The 21070-nt window shown below is 59.8% G+C and overlaps 6 protein-coding genes across 6 annotated transcripts; 4 read left to right on the forward strand and 2 right to left on the reverse strand.

Annotated features, from left to right (window-relative positions):
* Positions 1-657: 657 nt before the first annotated feature.
* On the forward strand, positions 658-1432 carry A1Q1_00447 (uncharacterized protein; the record flags this gene model as incomplete). Its single annotated transcript, XM_014326096.1, has 3 exons — positions 658-797; positions 862-1354; positions 1412-1432. The coding sequence occupies 3 exons, from the start codon at positions 658-660 to the stop codon at positions 1430-1432; spliced, it is 654 nt and encodes a 217-aa protein (XP_014181571.1).
* A 229-nt stretch (positions 1433-1661) lies between these two features.
* A1Q1_00448 (uncharacterized protein) lies at positions 1662-1982 on the forward strand (the record flags this gene model as incomplete). Its single annotated transcript, XM_014326097.1, has 1 exon — positions 1662-1982. The coding sequence occupies one exon, from the start codon at positions 1662-1664 to the stop codon at positions 1980-1982; it is 321 nt and encodes a 106-aa protein (XP_014181572.1).
* Positions 1983-3031: 1049 nt separating this feature from the next.
* A1Q1_00449 (uncharacterized protein) lies at positions 3032-3983 on the reverse strand (the record flags this gene model as incomplete). The annotated part of the gene is made up of 2 exons (XM_014326098.1): positions 3032-3777; positions 3950-3983. The coding sequence occupies 2 exons, from the start codon at positions 3981-3983 to the stop codon at positions 3032-3034; spliced, it is 780 nt and encodes a 259-aa protein (XP_014181573.1).
* A 1625-nt stretch (positions 3984-5608) lies between these two features.
* Positions 5609-9396, forward strand: A1Q1_00450 (uncharacterized protein; the record flags this gene model as incomplete). The annotated part of the gene is made up of 12 exons (XM_014326099.1): positions 5609-5740; positions 5805-5943; positions 6020-6396; positions 6450-6503; positions 6545-7247; positions 7312-7753; positions 7800-8190; positions 8242-8301; positions 8393-8625; positions 8681-8776; positions 8898-8970; positions 9040-9396. The coding sequence occupies 12 exons, from the start codon at positions 5609-5611 to the stop codon at positions 9394-9396; spliced, it is 3057 nt and encodes a 1018-aa protein (XP_014181574.1).
* A 321-nt stretch (positions 9397-9717) lies between these two features.
* A1Q1_00451 (uncharacterized protein) lies at positions 9718-10629 on the forward strand (the record flags this gene model as incomplete). Its single annotated transcript, XM_014326100.1, has 3 exons — positions 9718-9855; positions 9910-10051; positions 10121-10629. 3 exons carry the CDS (start codon positions 9718-9720, stop codon positions 10627-10629), a joined length of 789 nt encoding a protein of 262 aa, XP_014181575.1.
* Positions 10630-12472: 1843 nt separating this feature from the next.
* A1Q1_00452 (uncharacterized protein) lies at positions 12473-14706 on the reverse strand (the record flags this gene model as incomplete). Its single annotated transcript, XM_014326101.1, has 4 exons — positions 12473-14335; positions 14489-14496; positions 14546-14643; positions 14690-14706. 4 exons carry the CDS (start codon positions 14704-14706, stop codon positions 12473-12475), a joined length of 1986 nt encoding a protein of 661 aa, XP_014181576.1.
* Positions 14707-21070: the final 6364 nt, after the last annotated feature.

Genomic DNA, 21070 nt, shown 5'->3' on the forward strand with positions numbered 1-21070 from the left:
GTGGCGATTGGGGCGTGGCACGGATCCGGTCCGCGACTGGTCGGTCTTTCGACGATGCACTTCCGGGACTTCTACATGCATGCAAACCAATTTACGGCTGATGGAATTGCAACGAAGTGCTCATCATGATCTTTATGCGTGACTTTCGATGCGAGAGGTTTGAAGATTGGCAGCATGTAGCACACTCTGCGGTACCCTGTCCACATCCACACGCTGCCGACGTCTGACACCGTTAGCTAGCCTAAGCTCGAAAGTGTAAACCACTTGTCAGGGGCGTGCTCTAAGGCTTCTGGGAAGCCAATGCGAGAGTAATCCAGATCAAGCCGGCGGTGTTGGCAGGTTCCATATCCTGGACCCTCGTTCGATCTCCCACTGCAGTTACTCACCTCTCCATCCCTTTACACACAGTCCATCGAAACGGACCATGCGCATCACCAATTCCGAGCCCCACCGACATCTCCTGACTGCTGCATCTGCTCTGCTCGCCATCACAGCCTCCCACCTCTCCACTGCAGTAGCGTCTTGTCGTTAGCATCATCCAGTCGCTCGCTCCGATCGACTCCCGCAAGCAGCCGCCACCCAGCCCAAATTGCTCCCGTCCGAACGTCGGCTTCGCGTGCCTCCACCCTCCACCTCGACGCGACAACAGGACCAAGAATGACGGGCATCTACCGAAACATCCACTACACCAAGTACGGCTTTACAATGGACGACCCGTGGGCAGACACGGCCGATACCGCCTCTGCTGCCGTTTCCAAAACGTCCAGCGGCCCGAGCAGCCCCGCCAGCCCCGCCAGGTCAGCGCGAGCCCCCGGCTTCCCTCCCGACAAGCCCAGTGAAGGCTGATTCAGCTCCAGCCAGTCCGGTCAAATGTCCAGAAGCGACTTCGAGGAAAAGCATGGGGAGCGACGCCACTCCTTCCTCGCCTGAGAAGGAGATGGAGGCCCTCACCCTTGAGGACAAGGCGCCGACACCGGAATCCGAGCCGAAGCAGGAAGCGAGGATGGACGAGGACGCAGCTTGGGGAGATGAGACGACACCGCCAGCAGTGTCACCAGCGCTCGCGCCGCCGGCACATGCCCCACCTCCTCTCGCTCCGCCACCAGTCAGCTTCGGCGATGACTTCGATGACGGTGGCTTCGGTGACGATGGTGGGTTCGGAGACGACGACTTTGGTGCCCCAGGCGGCGGGGACGGTTTTGACGACGACGGATTTGACGACTTTGGGGACAGCTTTGCGGAGCCGGTGGCTTCGGAGGACTTTGGCGACTTTGACGACTTCGACGAGGGGTTCAACCCGCCGCCTGAAGCTGCCGCGCCCCCGCCTCCACCAGAGATCGCGGAGCGGACTTGGGTGAGTTATGTCGCCACTTCGCAAACTGACTTCAGCACGCACTGTCCCTTCGTCCAGTACCACCACGACGAGAGCTAGCGCTCGCGATTCAGGACACACTTGGCATCTCCCCGCAGGGCCTAACGGAGGAAGAGCCGCGGGCAGTGGGTGGACTCTCGCAAGTGCTTGTGCACGAGAGCAAGTGAGTTTATAGGAGACTTTGTAACTGACTTGCAGCCGAGACGCCTATGCCCAACTGACGACGGCGCCAATGCTGAAGCCTCTGGACTGGACGCGGTCCCGGGTACGCCGCGACCATCTGATCGCAATGGGTGTCCCGGTGAATCTCGACGAGGTTGAGTCGCATCGCCTCAGCACCTTACCGCCACTCAAGATCACGACGGACCTGGCGACAAACCCACCTCCGCGCGTCAGCGAGGACAAGCACGGCTTGGGTCCCAAACCTGTGCTCAACTTCAGCAAGGCCGAGGAGTTATGCGCGATCGAGGACGACAAGCTCAAGTTGTACAGTCTCTCCAAGCTAGAGGCAGTGCAGCGAGACCTAGTCCGCGCGACGAACGAGGCGAGCGCACTGCTCGCGTACCTCGCTCAACTGAAGGACGCGAGACAGCAAGACCACGAGACATAGTGAGTAGCGAGACCATCAAGGGCTGTCCGGCGGAGGCGCAAGAGATGCGCAGCGGCGGCCGGGCTGGATGTGGCGTTGGCCTCACGCCAACGGACCAACGGGCCGGCCGGCAATGAGCCAGCGGGAATTGAGCTGACTCCGGAATCGGTGAGCTGACAGCAGCAATGGCATGATCTCGGAACTCATCGCGAACGCGGCCAAGGCCAAGACGCCGTCCTCATCCGGCGTGTTCGGGAACCGACACTCAAAGCGGCTCTCCATGTCTGGGAACAGCACGCCGCGGCGGACCGGAAGCCCGATGACGCGGTAAGCATACAGGAGCGAGCGAGCCGTGTCGACAGGGAGTGGCCGACCGCGCAGTTTGCGTCCCCCGCTGTGCTCGGCCGCAGCCGACAGTCAGCCGAGTCACTGCGTTCAGGTGTGGTGTGGCTGCGGAGGTTCTTGGACTGTAGTGCTGGGGGAGGAGCGGCAGCGAGGGAGGCAGAGCCTAGACCATCGTAGAGCATGTGGCATGTACATTCGTCTTTTTTGTCATAGCAAAGACCTACCGTCTCCTGCGTCTTAGGATGTACTGTGACTGCAACAACCAGGATCAAACCAAACGCAATCCGACATTCGCGGAGTGTCTCTGATCGGCGCCGATCTTTCTGGTCTGTTTGGTTCCCGTAGTCAGCTCCGCTATCGCACCGATACCGTTCGGCACTCGCAGCACGGCCAGTCGTAGATATGCGTCCAGGGGTACACATGCCCGTCTGACGCCTTCGCATGCTTCTCCGGATCTGAACAAGCTCAACACCAGCCTTCTCTCCCCGTCTTCACACCCAAGCTACAAATAGCACAGGGCGCGCACAGCCGAGATCTCTCTCGCCACCACTGCCTCATGATATCGGCTGCGAGACGAGAATAGCACAGAAGCAACAACGGAAAACGTATACATCAGATATTGAGCGATTTTTACAAGGAGATGAAGAGGAGATGGAGATGGATGGGACGTGTGTGAGATGGGAGGGTGGATACAGTTCTATAATTGGAAGGTGCTGACGTATCGCTCACGCCTGCGCCTTCTCGTCAACGACGACGGCCTGCTCAGCCGCGGCGGTCTCCTCGTCGAGACGGATTGCGTTGCGGCGGGCGCGCGCCTGGCGGATCTTGCGGGCCGCGACAAAGCCGAGCGCGCCGCCGACAATGTACCCGATGATGAGGTAGGCGGCGTCGAAGCGCAGCGAGCGGATGAAGGCCGTCACGGCCTCGCCGGCGTGGTCGAGCTTGTACAGCACGGCGCTGAGGGCGCGGTGCGCCGCGGCGTGCGGGTGGTGGTACCCGTGACCGTGGCCGTGGCCATGGCCGTGGTAGTGCGGGCGCTGAGCCGGCTGGGCCGCGACATGCTTCTCGGCGTACGCCTCGTCGGCCTTCTGACCAAAGATGGGGAGGATGCGCATCTCCGCGTCCTGCGGCGGAGGAGCGAACGAGCCCTCGCTCTGGAACGCGACGTCGCCGTGGTGGTGGCCCTCGTGCTTGTGGTCCTTGTGGTGGCCCTTGTGACCGTCATCGTGCTTGTGGTGGTGCTCGTAGCGCGAGACCGTGTACGAGTCGAAGCCGAGGTGAGCGAGCAGCCGTCCGAGACCGCTGGGCTGGTTCGAGCGCTGGACAGCACCGTGAGCCTGGTGGCACGGCATCATGCCGCGCTTATCGAGGTTGCCATAGTCGTGGTGCGCGCCGGCGTATCCGATGCGGATGTTCGGGAACTTCCATTCACCGTCTCCGAAGGGCAGAGCCGCTGCAGACGCTGTGGTGGCTGTCGTCGCTGCATGTTAGCGCACGCTCCAAAACCACGAAAGCAGACTACTTCCGACACCGTCATCGCAAGCCTCGGCCGCGATTGCGATGTCCTCAACAATTGAGCGGAGTCGCAACTATCGGCCGGGTGGCGAAGTGGAGCGAAGAACGCCAAGAGGGGGAGGACTCACCGATGGCGCCGAGAACGATGGCCGAGACCTTCATGGTTGTTGTGTGTCCGATGCAATGTTCGTTTGAGAAAGGCAGATGAGGGAGTGTGAAGAAGGAGGGTGTGGAATATCGTCGTGAGGGGCTGTAATGCAGGCTGGGTGGTGGTTGTGCGGTGGTAGGGCGGTCGTCGACAGTTGAGATCCCGCAGGTAGCGGGAAGATTGGGTTACGTAACAGGAGGTGGCGTCACCCCGACGCACGCTTGGTGGCCAGCCAGGGTGAGTATGATTTTAAGTTCCCACGGTGGGCAAAGTTCCCATCCTGATCTTGAGGTGTTTTGACATTGCGGGGTGCAATCTCATCGCGCCTGACCAACTTCACTCTCCCACGGCTCACTCACCGACCTGCTGCGTTCACGACGAAGGCTCGGACAGGAACGACTAAGCATGTGATCAGTTAGTCGGAAGCGTCGTGCGCGCCTTACAGGTCTTACGCTTTCTCTCGGCCAGCGCGCCCTCGGGCTCGGCGGCATAGCAGATCCCCAGAGTCGCTCGACGAACCTTTGGCACCATCGGAAAGCCTTCCGGCCCCAGCACCACGCGCTCGATCCAAACCCCCACGCCATGAAAGCTTCCGCATGTCACACATCAAACTGGCGGCCAAGACTGGTGCACCTGCCAATGCATCTGTTCCGTCCCTGCACCCCTCCGATCTCTTTGGAATGCGATAATGAGCAGCCGCGCAGATGCAAGAGCAAGACGCGCAGATGCAAGAGCAAGACGCGCAGATGCAAAGAGAGCCGGGAGGCGTCACTAGGCCAGGGTGGTCGCGCCGCCAGTGCATCCCGGAGGCCGACTGTTTCAGATAAGCCAGCGCGTTGTCTGCGTGTTTGTGGATCTGCCTATCGAAGGGGCAACAACGCATGGCGTCCGGTCTGTCCACAACCTCGATTCCATGGACCTGCCTGCAAGCATCTCTATGCGTGGTTGCTGCATACCTCTTCAGAACGCGCACTCGAACGACAGACCTATGATTAGGCAGACTCGACGCAATCTCGTGCCTGAAGCTGAGAGCGGGGCCAGTGGCGATTGGGAAGATTGTGCCCCATCTGACCGTGATCCACCTCGTCAATATGGCGTCCTGGTCTAGTTCCTCGGCTCAGACACCCACGGCTGCACGGCGCAGCCTGCTGACCGCTTAGAGCTGCGCCTTGCGCCATACTGGCTTGCGCAGCACAGCAGCTGTGCAGCATGCATGCCTCGAGAATGCTCCCGCTGCTCGCCGCCGAAGCCTCTTAACCCCTTCATCTCACAACTGGTCTTCCTTCCTCTCTCATCACCTTCCACTCACGTTTCTTCCTTGCTCAACTACTTGCCTTCCTTCTTGAGAACAAACACTCCCACTCTCATCAAGTCCCTTATATTACCCCGAACATGTCTGCGTCCGCATCGTCTGCGCCGGACAAGAGAAAGCATGCCCAGCCGCATTCTTCCCCGCCCCTCCCTCCACGCTCCTTTGCACTTCGCCTGACTTGTTTGCTCGACATTGGATCTTTACTTTCCAAGGCCGACCCCCGTTCCTTGTAACAAAGTTTCCTATACTCGCCCAACGTTCGCCACAGCTTTGATCTCCTCACACGCACTCTCTTCTTCTGCCCAAGTTTCCTGGTTCTTGTCTTCAATGCCCGCCACCACTCCGTCGTCGGCCTCAAGCAAGAGGAAACGTGCCGCATCGTACTCGTCCAACCCCCTCTCGCCTATTCCGGAGAGTCCACCCCTTATCAGCTTGTCGACACCACCTGGTAAGAGAACAGTGAGTTGCATGCTCGTTATTCTTGGACCATTGGCCATGACATGAATTGTGCTGACAATGGCAGAAAACTTACGAGGTGGCGACATCGCAGGTGGCGTCTTCGGGCAAGAGGACGATCGCTCGAGACGACGGACTCGACAACTTGAGCTTCCCGCCCCCCGTCTTCCCCGTCCGGATGGCCGCTTCCATTGCCTTTTCCGCCTGTCCCGTCTGAGGACACTGAAGGAGCCCTGGTGCGGGACATAGCGTCGGTGCTGCAACGAGCCTACGACCACATAGGGGCTCTGAGGGCTCGTTCCCACTCACCTCGCCTTCCGACGGCGACCGTCTTCTGCGCCGACGTATCTGGCCCTCCGCAGGCGCCCGAACTTGCGCAGAGCCTGCCTCAGGCTTTCGGGGAAGGGCAGAGCTCGGCGCAGGCCACCGGACGGCGCTTCGTGCGCAACAGCTTTCGCCCCGTCTCCAAGATCCCCGAAATCGCGGAGCTCATCAGCCAGTCCGCTAGTCGCCACAAGCGGGCTGTCTCAGCCCCAGATCTCAGCAGCGCTTTCAGAGATCACTCGGCAATGGGCTCGAAGCTTAAGCCTGGTTTGTCAAGACGGGCTGACGACGCACGGGAGGTCACGGACGGGAAGCAAGACGTGTCGGACAGGGCTGTAAGTTTCACCTGGCTCCACACACCTCGGGAAGACTGGCTAACAATCGGCAGACAACGCAGCGTCAGCGAGACGTCTGGAAAGAGCTGGCTGGCGAGGGCAAGATCGTGAGTAGGACTGGGTCGCTGACGATTCATTCTAACGACAGGTCACGGTAGACAAGAAGTCGGCGCAGTACAAGATCACCGCCCTCGGTCCAATTGTGCGATACTTGCGCAGCCTGGGAACCGATCCAGCCGTGACTGCTGTGGTTGTTCCCATCCCCAGAGCAGCCATGGAGAAGTACATTCAGGATCCCCTTGCCCAGGTCCATCTGAGAATGGTCTGTACATCGACTGCAGACCTGGCCATCTCAGACTTGCGCCCATCAGAGATGTGTGTTCTGGTCTCGCATCCGGTGAACAAGACCTATCTCTTTTCCATTTCCGCCCGGTCGTTCGCCAGAAATGATACTCTCGAGCGACATTGGAGGACCTTGTTCGACTGGTGCCGACGTGCACGCGAGGAAGAGCCTGACGAATCAAATGTGCGTATGCCCCCGGTGAGTAGCCACGTCCTTCGAGAGACTTGCGGACATGTGGAGTGTGGAGCACGGGGTTGCCTTCCCCGAGCAAGACTCAATTACACAGCTGACCTCCAGTCACTCTCTGATTCGGGCCTTTCTCACAACAACCCCACACGTTTCTTCTTTGCTTCAATATTTCTTGATAACACTCCCACTATCACAAAGTCACTTTGCCACAACCATGCCTGCGTCTACGTCGTCTGCGCCCGTCAAGCGGAAGCGCGCTCTATCGACCACACCTCTCTCCCCCATCCCCGAGGACCCTCCGCTCGATACCAAGAGGATCGTGAGTAGCGTGCCTGTCATTTCCAGCCCACTTTTTGGGACGCAGTTTGTGCTGACTGTCATAGAAGTCCTCGGCGAGTGGATCTGGCTCGGCGTCGACTGCCACCGAAACCCCCAGCATCGGCAGCCACAGGACTCAGAGAGGAAGGTCAATCGAGGACTCCTTTGCCGAAGCGCGCGAGCTTCTACGCCCGCTCGTTCCTTCCGCCCCATCGGCCCCAGCGCCCGTTCCGCCGCCAGTTCCGCAGCGTCGGCCCCAGCGCCGGTCCATCCGCCAGTTCCAGCGATTGCGCTTCCAGACAACGACACGGCCGTATCCATCCTCCGGGACCTGGTGCCTGCGGCTCGCCGCGCCGAGGAATTCCTGCAGTCACTGGTGGCGGCAGCAGCAGAGTCCAGCACGCCGCCTGTGGCGCTGCTGCAGTCCGACCCAGAGCCGCCAGCCACCAGCGTCAATGCTGGCAGTGTCGGCCGCGCAGCCTCTCGCTCTCGCCCCCAGCGAGTTTCGTTCCGCCCCACACCACGCCTGCTCTCGCTCGGGAACGGCTCACAGGGTGGTGGGCTACATAGGCGAAGACTCCAGCAAGCCGTCTGTGGCGCCGCTACAGTCCGCCAACCCTGAGCCACCCTCCACAACCAAGGCCAACCAAGGTCGTCCCGATGTCGCTGGCCCAGCCTCTCGCTCTCGCCCCCAGAGAGTTTCGTTCCGCCCTACACCACGCCTGCTCTCGCTCGGGAACGGCTCACAGGGCGGTGGGCTGCATAGGCGAGCGGCATCCGCCCCCTCCCTTCAGGGCCTTAAAGACGAGACGCTGGGCAGTGAGAGCCTCGGTCCTGGCCGCCTGCACGACGCGTCTGAGCCGAATAACGGGGAAGGCACTGGCACGACGGACAAGGCGAGCTCCGGGGACGTGCCGCCGCTTGCTGAGCCGGACATTGCTAGTGTAAGTTCAACATTGTTCAAACCAGCGCTTGAGTAGCTTGCTGATGGTCAGCTGGCAACCAGCAAGCAACAGCGCGGGATTTGGACGGCACTGGCAACGGGGGAACGCAAGGTGAGTCTTCTTAACGATCGTGTCAATCAAAAACTGTATCTGGTCACGATCATCTCATGTCTCAGCAGCAGACCACCCTTGCTAACGACAGGTCTTCGTCGACGCCAAGACCACGGCGCTCAAGATGACCGTGTTGCCGAGAACCCTCCATGCCGTCGCCGACCGCCAGAAGATGTCGGCGTCGGACATAACTGGGATCTCCCTGCCCTTCCCGAAGGCGGAGATGGCCAAGCTCTCCGGTCTTAGCGGAGGCGCAGTGCTGTTGCGACTGGTCGATCCGGGGTCAAGGGACCTCTCAACGTCCAACCTTGACCCCAAGATCATGTGCGTCATGGTGTCCGATGAGCGGGACGGCTCGTTCCTGTTCTCGTTTGGGCAGCGGCAGCTCAGTGGGTCTACCGCCAGGAAGGACTAGGGCAACTTCCTGTCATGGGGACATGTCGCCCGCGAGGATTCTCGAGTCGATCCCCAGCCTGTGAGTAGCGAGCTTTTGGAAGAGCGGAGATATACGGGGAAGGACAGGAAGAGCACGATGTTGCCGTTCTCCTAGCCAGATCAATCCCCGTCTGAGCCTCGAAAACGTTGTTGACATCCAGCCGACTGTCGGGCCCATACCAGCCCCACCCCCCGCCACTCGATGACGGCCTTCCTCTGAGAAACCACACCACCGTAAGTTCGATTTCTCCCCCATCAACGGACGAACGCCATTAGCACGACTCTAGCTAACACTTGCCTAAGATGTCAACTGAGTCGCACTGGACACCCGAGCCCGGTCAGTCCGGTGCTCCTGGGGGAAGCACATGGGCGACACCCCCGTCTCTCGAAGCGTCAAGTGAAGCCAGCACTTCTGGGAGGGCTACGCCGACTGGGGTCTCTGACTTCATGCGGAAGTGCTTGGACGTAGCGAAGGGCAAGGCCAAAAGCTGCCCCGCGCCTACGTCTCACACCACTTCCATCGACCCCGGCCCAACTAGGCTCACCGACAACGCCGGTGCCGAACCTGCCTCGGAACCAATGCTCTCTCCGGGCACCGTTCGACGCGTAGTCACGGCCTACGAAGGTATTGTCAACTGCGGTCGATACCAGTCGCACTAGGCTTTGCGACACGCGGGGGCCAACGCTCTCACCAGCAACTGTGCGACGCGTCGTTGATGCTGTGCGACGCGTCGTTGAGGCTGTGCGACGCGTCGTTGAGGCCTACGAGGGTATAGTCAACGCTGTCGCCGCCGCCCAACCAGTGATGGCCCTGCTGGGCTTCCAACACCCAGCATTCCCGATTCCTGCACCGATCGTCCCAGGCATCGCGGACCGACCCCTGCCATCGCTGGCTACGCTGCCCGCTCTTATGGGCGGTGGAGGTGAGGCCCACAGGGACGAGCAGCTCCCCGACACACCGTCGGGCGACGACGGAGCGACATGTCCCTTACGATGGCCTATGGACATATCGGCCCCGTCCCCGAGCTGGAAGAGGAGTCGTTGCACGAAGACGACTCAGTGGGCGAGCTCGACTTCATGGACGAGGAGGTGGTCGACACGTCTTTGATGGGACTAGAAGTGAGTACTGTTGTATTTCCATCCACTTTTGAATGTTTGACTGACTCCACATAGGACTGGACCGAGGAAGACTCAGACGCCGAGGGGCTGATGCCGGGCTGCCAGTGCACATCGGTGTCCCGCATCAGGCGTGTAAAGCCAGCAGACAGGCAAGCCGATATCTCCAGAGCTTCACTCGCTGGCGACCGAGATGTGGGTAAAAACTAGTGACTGACATTCTGACGACAGGGCCGCATCGATCTGGGCCCCTGCCAACATCGCTCAGTGCGGCATATTCCGACCATGCTGCGGGTCGCCGATTTGATGCCTGGCGTCAAATGCAACAAGCAGCTGACGGTTCCCCTCCCCCAAGACCAGCTGTACCGGTACTTTTCCCCGGAGAACGAGTACACCTGGGTCAAATTGAGGGTCATAAGTCCGGACCCGTCCTACGACCCGGCCGCCGTGCGCGTCGAGGTCCGAAGGATCTTCGGCGGTCACCTCTTCACTTATGGCCAGAACGATCTCGACGCCGACAGCCAGGGCCACCTCTGGCTGTCATTCTGCCTTTGGCTCAAGCCAGTCGGATCGGATCTGGCAGCCGCCGAAAACCCGGCAACGCCCTCCGCCTCCTCCCATGCCCCTGTCCACACCCTCGCTCTCCCTTCCCCCCCTTTGCTTGCGGCGCCGCGCGGAAAAGATCCGCCGGTCGCAACCCCGGTCAAGACTCTCCCACGCCAGCAGCCTCGAAGAGGCGAAGGCGAGCGTGACCTTGCCGTCGTGGCTCCGACATGAAGATTTGAGACACCTTGAGTACACATGACTTGTAACTTGTGAGATAACTGTAGCACTAGAGGGATGCAGACAGTACGAGTAAGCATGGAGTGTCATCGAGCGTTATCAGGGCGAGGATTGTGGTGTGAATAAACAGCCAGCGCAGAGGTACCACCATACCACGGAATCTCGATCGATGGCGCCACCCTTCGCAGCCGTCAATCTCGAGCCGCCGCGGCCGGTCTTAACTTCAGCATACAGTAGGCATGATTCCATAGTTTATAGACACTGTTCTCTTCATAACAGTTGCCCTCCTGTATACGGGTTTTGCAAAGTTGCATGCCAAGTCTGCGAGCGGTAGCATCAGTAGGCGATGTGCTCACATACTCTGCATCTTCAGGTTGGTCAGGCATACTGGTGATAAGTCGGTATCCTCTCCTCAGTTGCACTGTACTGTCCGCGTCCCATGTATCTTCCAGTTCGGCCCAGTTGTACTGGTGACAAGTGCCAGTGGTCCATGTCAGTTCATACGTCCTGCTTTGCGTAGTGTTCATTCATGCGGTCCGACTTGTTCGACTCATGTGTGACATCTCAGTTGCATATGGAGGTAACGACCGCAGCGTCGGGGGCTACGGGGGTCGACAGGGATCAAAGCACGCCCCATTCCCTCATCCTTTCCTCCGGAGACGCGATGTAGCAGAGAAGCCGTGTTCTCCGGACTTTCCGACGTCCGTTCTCCGACTCGCCGGCCGAACGCGGCCGGTCTTGGCCGCTGTCAATTCCCGAAAGGCCACCAGATTCGTCCGATACACACAAACACACACACACAGATATACATCTGACCCACACATCCCGCATCTCTGGGTCTGCGTTGTCTCACCCACGATATTCTCCTGTCTCCGAAGTCAACGGAGACTGTGCTTACGACGCCCCCTCTTCTCGTAACTGTCTGACAAGCTGAAACTTGTTTCGAGCCCATTGTGAAACATGAAGCCCTCAGGGCCTGCAAGATCATGGGCTATGACATCACTCCTCCCTCCGGATCCCTCCCCTCCCACCCATGAATTGTTCCTGCTTCCAGACTCGTCCCATGGACCTCGTAAGCTGTGTGCGGGACGTTTTCGTCGAGTTCCTTCAATTCATTCGAGCCTGCGCGAGCCTCACACCAGACTACGCGTTGTTTGCTGCCCCCTTCCCAGAGCTTCCCGGACAGTCAGTACAGTGAAGGATTCGCTTGTGTGGACAAGATTCATGCGGGCTTGATATGTAGCGTTGGTATAACGGCTTTAACAACAGATGGGGATGTACATGGCTCGTTGCTGAGCGGACAGGGACATGGGATGTTGATGATACAGGCGCGGCTGGATGTAGCGCGCGCACATTGATTTAGTAGGCAGTGACGAGCAGACTCGCGACATTGACGATGCTCGCTGCGCTCGCGATGTCGTGTGCTCACCACGCCTCGCCCACCTCGGCCACCTCCTCCAGCGGGTGCTCCGGCCACTCGTCGTCGTGCAGCACCTCTGGCGCGCCCCAGCCCTGGACATACTTCTTCGGCCGGGGCAGCGCCTGGGACGAGGCATACTTCTGCTCAACGAGGGCGAGGAGGGCTGCCGTGCCGTTCGGACGCATGGTTCCGATGGCCGACGCGGGGCGGTCGCCGAGCGGCGTCGGGGTGACGGGGGACGCCTTGTCGTTTGTTCCGAGCGAATGGCGCGCGTACGCGTTTGTCGTCATCCGAGCAACAGGTAACGAGGGGCGTTTCTGGAGCTTGCGCTGCGGCGCCAGGCTCTTGCGGCTCGCGATGCGCGCAACCGTGCGTGAGAACTCCTCCTCCTCGGACTCGGAGCCGGACCACCCGAGGCTATTCGAGGGGGCCTCGTCGAGCCCGCCCTGGCTCAGACCGCGGGTTCGCGTCTTGGTCACGAGCAGGCGAGAGGACGAGGGGATGACGTGCGAGCGCAGAGCGGCGTTCAGAGGCGGCAGCGTCAGGCGTCAGGTCGAGGTCGCTCTCATCGTCGGACAGGCCGAATGTCGGGCGACGCGCAGCACGGCCCTTCAGCGATCCAGGGGCGCTGCGGGGGGCCGAGCGCACGAGGTCGCCGAACGTGGGCGACGGCGGTGAGGGAATCCGGGCTGGCGTCGTATGGATCGCTCCGAGTGATGGGCGGGCTCGTAAGCGGGGTGTCGTCCTCTCCTCTTCCGGTTCGGGAGACCGCGTCATGCTGCGTTGCATTCGCAGATCGGCGAGAGAGTTCTGGAGGCGAAGGAGACGCTCGGCCGCACGGGGTGTCGGTAATGGTGGTGCGTTGAAGGACGTAGGGGCGTGCTGTAACGGCTCGGATTGTCGGTGTCTGCGGGATGGGACGCGGGGCTTTACGGGTTCTGTCACGCTGCTGTCTGTGGCAGACAAATCAGCTTCCCGCACTCGCTTCTCCTTCAACGCATCCATCTCGGGCACGTCCGAGTCATGCATGCCGCTGTCCACACCCCACGGTGTGGCGAGATGGTCCTCGAATGCTTGCTGCTCGTCCTTGCTAGGGAGGTACACCTCGTGTGGTGACTGAGGCGACAGCAGCAGCGATGTCATTGAGGGCGCCGTCAAGGTGGAGGCGATCGATGCACGGTGGGCGTTGATGAGCGATGGGCACGTCGAGCTCCAGGAAGGGATCGGGGACCTCGTCTTGCCGCTACCCTTGCGCGACGAGGTCTGGGAGATTTGCGAAACGGTGCGCTCGCGCCTTGAGGGCACGTCGACCTGGCCAAACTCGGACACAAAGTGACCACTGGGCGCCACATGGTGCTCTTTGGTCGTCGAGAGGGGAAGAGGCACGCTCGTTCGTGCAGGCGCAGTCACCTTGCGACTCGTCGACCATGTGTTCGGTGCTGGCGGTGGGACAGACGTATCGCTGAGTCGAGCGAGCGCCGACGGCATCTTCGGATACCGCAGCGTCTGGGGCCGGAAGGCGTCAAAGTCGTCGGTCGACAGCGCTCGGGACGACGGGGGTAAGACAGCTGTCGAAGACGCGACGCGTTTCAACTTGGGCCGTGGCGCAGTCGAGGACACGGACGCACTGGACAGCTTGGAATACGCGGACGTCGGAGTGGTAGCCTTGCGGGCGGCAACATCGTCGCCGCGCGATCCCCGTCGTACCGGTGCAGACGCAGACGAAGCGACGCTGACTGTTGAGCGGGGCCGCGAGGCTTCGCCATCGCCGGAGACGTCGACTTGCTCGCGGAAGGACACCCGGGACCGCCTGGTTCGTAGCCGCTGACCGCCCGAGGCGGCGACAAACGTCGTGGTGGCTGCCGGAGCGGACCTGCGGTTCGAGCTCTCATAGTTGCTGCTGGAGTCGAGGGGGAAGGGCGGTAGTGGCGGGAGGGGAGGGAAAGCAAAGCTGCTCGCGGTTAACGCCATGCTGCCGTTGTCGCCGCTGGTCTTGTTGTTGTTGTGACTGTGAGAGATGGGCGTCGGAGTCCACGGGACATGGGTCGAGTGGCCGATAGGGGCGGACTTTGGCGCCGGCGACAGCAGGGACTCGGAGGGGAGTGTTGGGAGGGAAGGTTTGCGGAGGATAGAGACTGGCTTGATCGTGTTCTGGTGGCTCGAATGGGAGTGGAGGGAGGTAGTTGACGACGAGGCGGAAGGGATGAAGCCGAGAGGCGTAGGGGAGTTGGCGATCCGTGCGGTCGTCGAGAGGGAGGGTAGAGATGACTTTTTCTGAATCTGGAGAGAAAGTCAGATTCGATGATCGCAAGAAGAGAGTGGAGGAGGGGCGTGGTGAGAACCGCAGTGCGATATGAATTGGGCGTCGACTTTGTTGCACCACTACTCAATCTCTTGTCGCCGCTGAATGCAACCTTGGCGCGTGGGACTGACGTCGGGGGCTTGAGGCTCGGAGACACGAGACACGGCGTCGCGAGGGGGGAGTCGTACGTGCGTCAGGTCCGAATGCCCGCAAGCCCGCGAGGTCGACCAGGTCCACAGGTCCGGCAAGGGAGAGGACTAGGTTTCCCGCAGGTCGGTACTGTGCGCTGCGAGGACCGAGTTCAAGGAGAGTTCAAGGAACAAGTGACGCACGAGCACCCGGCACCCATGTGATGTGGGCTGGGCGCGATGCGAGTCGGGTTCCTTGGAAACCACCGAGAAGGCCAGTCGGAGCGGAGCGTAGCGACAAGCGAGAGTGAGGGTGAGAGCGTAGCGGGACAACAAGGAGAAAGCAGTGTCGTGCGATGTGGAGTGTGTAGTGCGGAGAGAGTGTGGAATGTCACGATGCGCGCAGAGTTTAAAGGGGATAGGTAGACAAAGCGACGAGATGGTGTTAAAGAGAGTCTAGCCGTGTCTGGTGGCTGCATGAGCCTGGCTGCACATGGCTCTGCATGGCACTGCATGGCTTGTGATGGCACTGCACATGGCTTGGGACTGAGAGGGCCAGATAGCCGTCGCGCCAATTCAAAAGCGAGGAAAAGAAAAATAGCAGGCGCGTCGAAGCGCCCAATCGTCCCTGGAACTCCTCCTGGAGAGATCGGAGACACCTCCCTTCAAGGCAGACTTTTCATCGGCGTCCACGGCGCTGCATTCAACACCTGGGAGTAACCTGGGTGCGGCGTTCGTATGCGGCGCAGTGAACGCCGAGAGTCCATGCACATTGACGCCTCTGGCTTGCAGAAGAAATGCAGTCGGCAGGGAGTGGATGCAGGATGTCCTAGGGTCAAAGAAGACCGAGACAGTGTCTCACCAAGGACTCGTGAATGTCTCGCACCCATCGACCCCCAACCACCCCCTTTTCGTCATTCACAGCCGACATTCCAGGCCACCTGGGGCCTACGTCCGACTCTACTCTCCACCAAACACCGCACAGCTACCACAGCCGTCTGATATCATCGGCAGAGAGCGGCGTCTGCGCCGCCCAAAGCCAACAACAAGCCGACAGAACAGCCACGAGCCACGTCTCGAGCCAAAGAATGACAGAATGGCATGTGGAACCGAAGTACGCATTCCGCATCGTCCGAATCGTGCCGCAAAGTCTGACAAACAACAAACGAGAATCCCGAAGAAGGAAGAGGAGAGCACACGACCGAAAAGTTTACTCACCTTGCGACTATATCCGTAGTGACTCGCGGCCAGCGTTGCCGGCCCGGGGCCCGCCGTCGTCTCGTGCATTGCTGTAAGCAGTTACTTTGACGCTGCGCAGTCGTGATCGCAGGATTTCGTGTCGCTAAGTCAAGGGATGGGCGAGGGAATTCGAAGGGGGAGGGAGGGACACAAAGGGAAGGACAACAGGGCTGTCGGATGTGGCTTGCGTGGCTTGACTTGGGCTGGCTCGTATTCCTCTTGTCCGCGTGCCGACCTGTCGTTTCTTTCTGCTGCCGACGTGCCGGTCGTCACTGGCGATGTCTGGTGCGATCGATGCGAGCTAGACGTGGAGGTGCGCCGCGTACGCCGCAGTGGGTTCGAGACCGGGTGATCGCCCTAGACTCTACTCGCAGTGGGCTCGGTGACTAGCCGTATACACCCTCTTCGTGTTGACGGAAGGTCGGTCAGACGGCCGTTCTGTCTTGTTGTTGGATGTCGGGCAAAGTCGTCTTGTGTGGTGCGAAGGCTGCTTCTTCAGATATGATATGCTGTGATGCCTCCTGATCGGGTTCAGGTACTACCCCAAAGGAGATTGCGCTGATTGCAGATTGCGCGTGACGAGATCGGACACACGCCGCAACGCGCACAGATCGCCTGGCGTACTGGCGTTCCGGATGGAAAGAGGCGTCAAGAAGCCACAGCGAAGCTTAACTTGAACTGCGCATGCAATGCACGGGGTTGACAGACTCCACCTGGTTTACGTGCGGGATAACAATAGAGATCGTGGACCTGTCGGGCAAGTCGGATCGTGCTGGCGGGTGAGGTCGGTCTGGCCAACAACGATCGTAGTCGATGCTCGTGGAAGTGAACGTCGACGAGAGAGAGGAGTTGGACAACGCTGAAGTTGGAAAGGAGTCTAGACAATCAAAGACCCCAAAACCAACGCGAAGTCGACGAGGAAGAGTGGGACGTGAAGAGGTGGTAGCCGTAGCCGTTCTTGGACGCTGTCTGCTAAAGTCGAGACCGAACGATCTGCGCTAGTCGTGGCGGGCGGTGATCCGTAGCGCTTCTCGTGTTGTGTGTGTGTCGGGATGTGTGAGGGAGCAACTGCTGTCCAGTGCAAGAGCAATGTCGCAATGTCGAACGCGACTGCGTGCAGCGAGGATAGGCAGATGGTGAGAAGCAAACTCTAGCTGGACAGTGGTAGCTGCATGAAGGCACCTGGAGACCGGAGGCACCTAGACGGGAGCACCAGCTCGGAGAGTTGAGGTACGCCTGCGCTCGAGTCTCTTGGAAGGTGCAAGGACAGATGCAGGGCCGACTGCAGGGTGGCTCCCGTTCTGGTAAGCTGGCGTCGAGCTCGGGTGTACGAGAGGTGAGTACCACTTGCATCGTTGGGCCGCTGGGACGCAGTCTCCCATCCTGCATGTCCTGCAGTCTCCTGGTTCCTCGTCCTGTGCCTGCTCCTAACCTCCTGGACAACTCCTGCAGTCGCGAACTATCCTGCTCTGTCTGGGGTCCTCGGCCCACGTTTCGTGGCTACGAGACTATGATGACAACAACTCGAGACGGACTGGGGCAGAATGCCGGAATCGGGCCTGATCCAGGTCGTCATCCTGCATGCTTGATTTGCGCGGTTTACGTTTTCCTCCAAGAAACCCTAAGGGGTTACGACTCCCGCGCACATTATTATATGGTTAACCCCTCGCTTGTTCCCTGGACTGGCCAGCAACTACCCTGGCGTAGCCCGGCAGAGGAACTAGGGCAGCCCTGACAACTGCATCTCGCAGAGCCAGTTCGACCCAGCTCGTGGGACAGACCCGCTGCATGCCGCTGGCCTCCAAGCACAGGCCCCCGAGCCCCCGAGCCGAGCCGGGCAACAGAAAACAAAGCCTTACGACATAGGACGCAGGCTAATTGCGCCGAGGTGTCCCGCTTACAGGTTCGTTTGGGTGTGGTATGGTTGACCGCGAATGCGAATCGGCGAGTTGCGAGATTGCGCCAGATGCGAATGCGACCAGCGTTACACTGTTACAAGGGCCTGGCTCCTGGTGCCACTGCGCCGGCATCTCTGCGCCTGGGCGAGCGTCTCGTCGGGCGTGTCGTTTGCAGTGCATTAGCCAGCCTCTCGCTTCTACCAACTGCATGCGTTCGCTGAGATGCCCGTCTTTGCGCGCGGACAAACGTCAATAAGCAGACGGCAATGGGGTGGTCACCGTACTCCCTTGATCGGCCGGCAAGGCGAGCGGAAAGGGCGACATCCCACCCAAGAGCTCGGAAACACGCGGATACGCTGAACAAGCTCAGTAAAAGGGTTGCATGCACTTTTGACGCGCAGGCGGCCGTGTGTACAGTGCAGTGGGTACCTTTGCATACCGCGTGCTTTGCGCTGCGTGCGGTGCAAGAAATGACAGAGCCCAAGCCACTTCCGTCCCGGCCATTCAGTAACCCTGGCGCTGATCGAACAAGTGGGAGCGGCTAGGCATTCCAGTGTGCTATTGACGTTTGCTGCTCTGAGCCCAACCGTCCACTCGCATGCAAGTTTTCATGGCATGCGGATCAGCACGTCAACACCCGGGTGTTCGAATGATGCGCTAATGCCGAGTGTTGAACGAGAACGGGGCTGTTCAATATCCATCGCTCGGGTGTTAACTGACGCTTCCTGAACTAAAGCGCTCATGAAGTCAGCATGTAAAAACAAAGGGACCCCGAAACTCGCTGGAAACTGCGATGCCGTCATGCCATGCTTGTTATTGGTTTGGAACAGCGTATCGAGCTGCTCTTGGTCGGCCTTGGGCTCTGCCGTGGTCGGCGGTGGTTTGCCGTGGAAGGGTGCCGTCACTCGTGGTCATTAACCCTCCCAGTCTCGGCATGAACCCATTGAGCATCCCCTGGCGGCCTGGCGGATCGCATTCTAGGCAGCGGACCCAGCGCGATCTGACGGGCCAGTCTCCAGTTCTTGGTTAAGTCTGTTTGCGATTAGCTAGCGAGGGGTGGCTTCTATTCCTGCATCCTGGGTGCAGTCGGCTGCGACCCCGACCCGAGACTACGCGGGACCACCAGAACTACGAGAGACTATGAAAGCCCAGACGTAAGCAACAATTGCTTCCAGAGCACACTTGGCAGACTACCAGCCCGCTCCGGGGCGAGTCAGTGCGTTGAGGATGGCTTTTGAGGTCTTCAGGCCTTCAGGTCGTGGGTGGTACTAGGCTTGGCTCGACACGCTCTCAGCGCGATGTCCGTCGGATCTACACACGGCTAAAAGATAGCACGAGCAATGGATCGCCAACTTCGGCCCCTGGCGGACCTGGCGGAGCGTGTGTCTCTGTCATCGGCGCGCGTCGAGATTGCCCGGTACAGTGCGGCGAGCATGTCAGAACTGTCTGGAACCACCGATTACTTGAAAGCAAGCCAGAATTGAAGGCCGTTGAATCGGCCTGAAGAGCCTGTCTTGTGGTTACATCATTCACAGGACAATGCGGCACCCCCTCACTCAGGACGCGTCAGGATATCGCCAAAACGTTCAGGAAAGTCAGCTAAAAAGGACCGTTTGGGGGCGCGCTTTGAGTTCATCGTTGCTTTGATGCGCCTGAATAGGAAAGTTTGCGTCCTTGATTGACCACCCTTGATGTTCTGTTATTCGGTTTAGCAGCAAGACGCTAACGGCTGTTGAATCGAGTGTAACAATACGATTCGTCTCGGCACGTTGCCCGGCATCCGGCAACTTCGGCGTGGGTCGTGCGCTAGCAGTTCGTGGGTTTGCTGGCTGCACAAACAAACTCAGAGTCGGAGTGTGTTTGTCGTCCTGACCACGAGCTTCGACACTCCTGGCTTACAATGAGGACGACAACCAGGAGAGCTTGGCGCCGAGGCGCACCTTTGCGCAGGGTGTCACAGCGAGAAACGTAAGCTTATCTCTGCACACCCTTAGGACAAAGTTGCACGCTACCGTCTCCCTGGTCTGCCTCGGACACAGACTCGCCCGACAGGACGGCCGCGAGGTACGCAGAGGAACGAGCAGGAACGAATCGTGACCTCCAGATGTTCGTCGCAGGTTGGCACGTTTGGACGGCTTCCAGACTCGTAGACTTAGCAGCATCAGACGACGTCAGCAACGTCAGACCAGCGCTGACACGCGAGGGGAACACCAACTCCTCCTCCTGCTTCGTCGATGTCAGCCGAGCTTGACGTCGCTCGTTAGTTGGCGTGGTTGCCAAGTCGATCTCATCCAACCGACGGACTGGTGGGCGACAGACCTGCACCTGACGATTAGAGGACACAGTTGATCGAAAGCAAAAGCCTGTCACCTGCGCCACCGCCACCAGATCGAGCTCACATGCCGCACACGAAACGGTTGCCGTGTACCCCGCGTTTGTTCTGGCAGCGCGTCGATTGGAAGGTTTGCTGTGCGCCGATGTGCTCTATGTCAAAGCCCCGAAAATGTGCCCAGTGATCTCGTTCGCTACTCCCGTCTCGCTTGACCCACACGCCACGGCGAGGACGACACAAGTTGGGCACGATTCATTACCTAATGCGGGATGCAGCAGGAGCCAGGTCTGTCACCTCATGTTCGAGGAGTAATTAGGGATGAAGGACGGTTGGACGAAAGGAGGCGATGGATGGTGAAAATGCGCACTGCACGCGACGCGTCGAACGGGTCTTCACGGCACGGCACACACGCCACGGTACCCGCGAACCTTCCCGGGTTCCTTGCATTCACCTTCACCTGGAGGTGTACATGGCATGGCTCCTGCTGCAGAGACCGTTACGCCTCGTCCTTTAAGTGCGTCATTGCGGGCCGTTGGGCTGGTGGTTCCCGGTGCACACTGCACCAAAGGCAAGCAAGGCACATGCACCGAGAGGATCTGTCGGAGACTGACGAGAACGAGCTCGATCGACCCACAAGATCTCGGCTTCCGAGGGGTGTAACGCACAGTGTCATGCTTTGTTCTGTTCATGACTTCTCCAGAGTTCATTAATCTGGTCGTCTGCCACGCCCGCACTTGAATGAAAGACATGATTCAATATATATGATGGACGGGAGTACGCCGTCGTTTCCAGCGCTGCGTGCAGCGTCCGAGGCTGTTGCTTCAACATTGGGCAGAGTGCGGAGTGCATCGAGCGTCGCACGCTGGTGGCGTCTTGGCCCTGGGTAGCTGTGGGTCGCACAGTCGGAGGACTCTGGTGGAGTGCGCAGCGCGTAGAAGAGTACGCATGGGAGTACGCCGCTCGGAATGTCTCGTCCAAAGCACCGAAGCGCACGCAGCTTTCGACTGAGTAGGCATCCAGCACTGTGGTGCGTGTCTCAGATGTCTTATCCAGCAAATGACCTCCATGTGCAAGTCGTAGGGCGCCACGCTTCCCTTCGCGTGCCGGGGAGCGGGT

Source organism: Trichosporon asahii (assembly GCF_000293215.1).
Source record: "Trichosporon asahii var. asahii CBS 2479 unplaced genomic scaffold scaffold00020, whole genome shotgun sequence".
NCBI classification, from domain to species: Eukaryota; Fungi; Basidiomycota; class Tremellomycetes; order Trichosporonales; family Trichosporonaceae; genus Trichosporon; species Trichosporon asahii.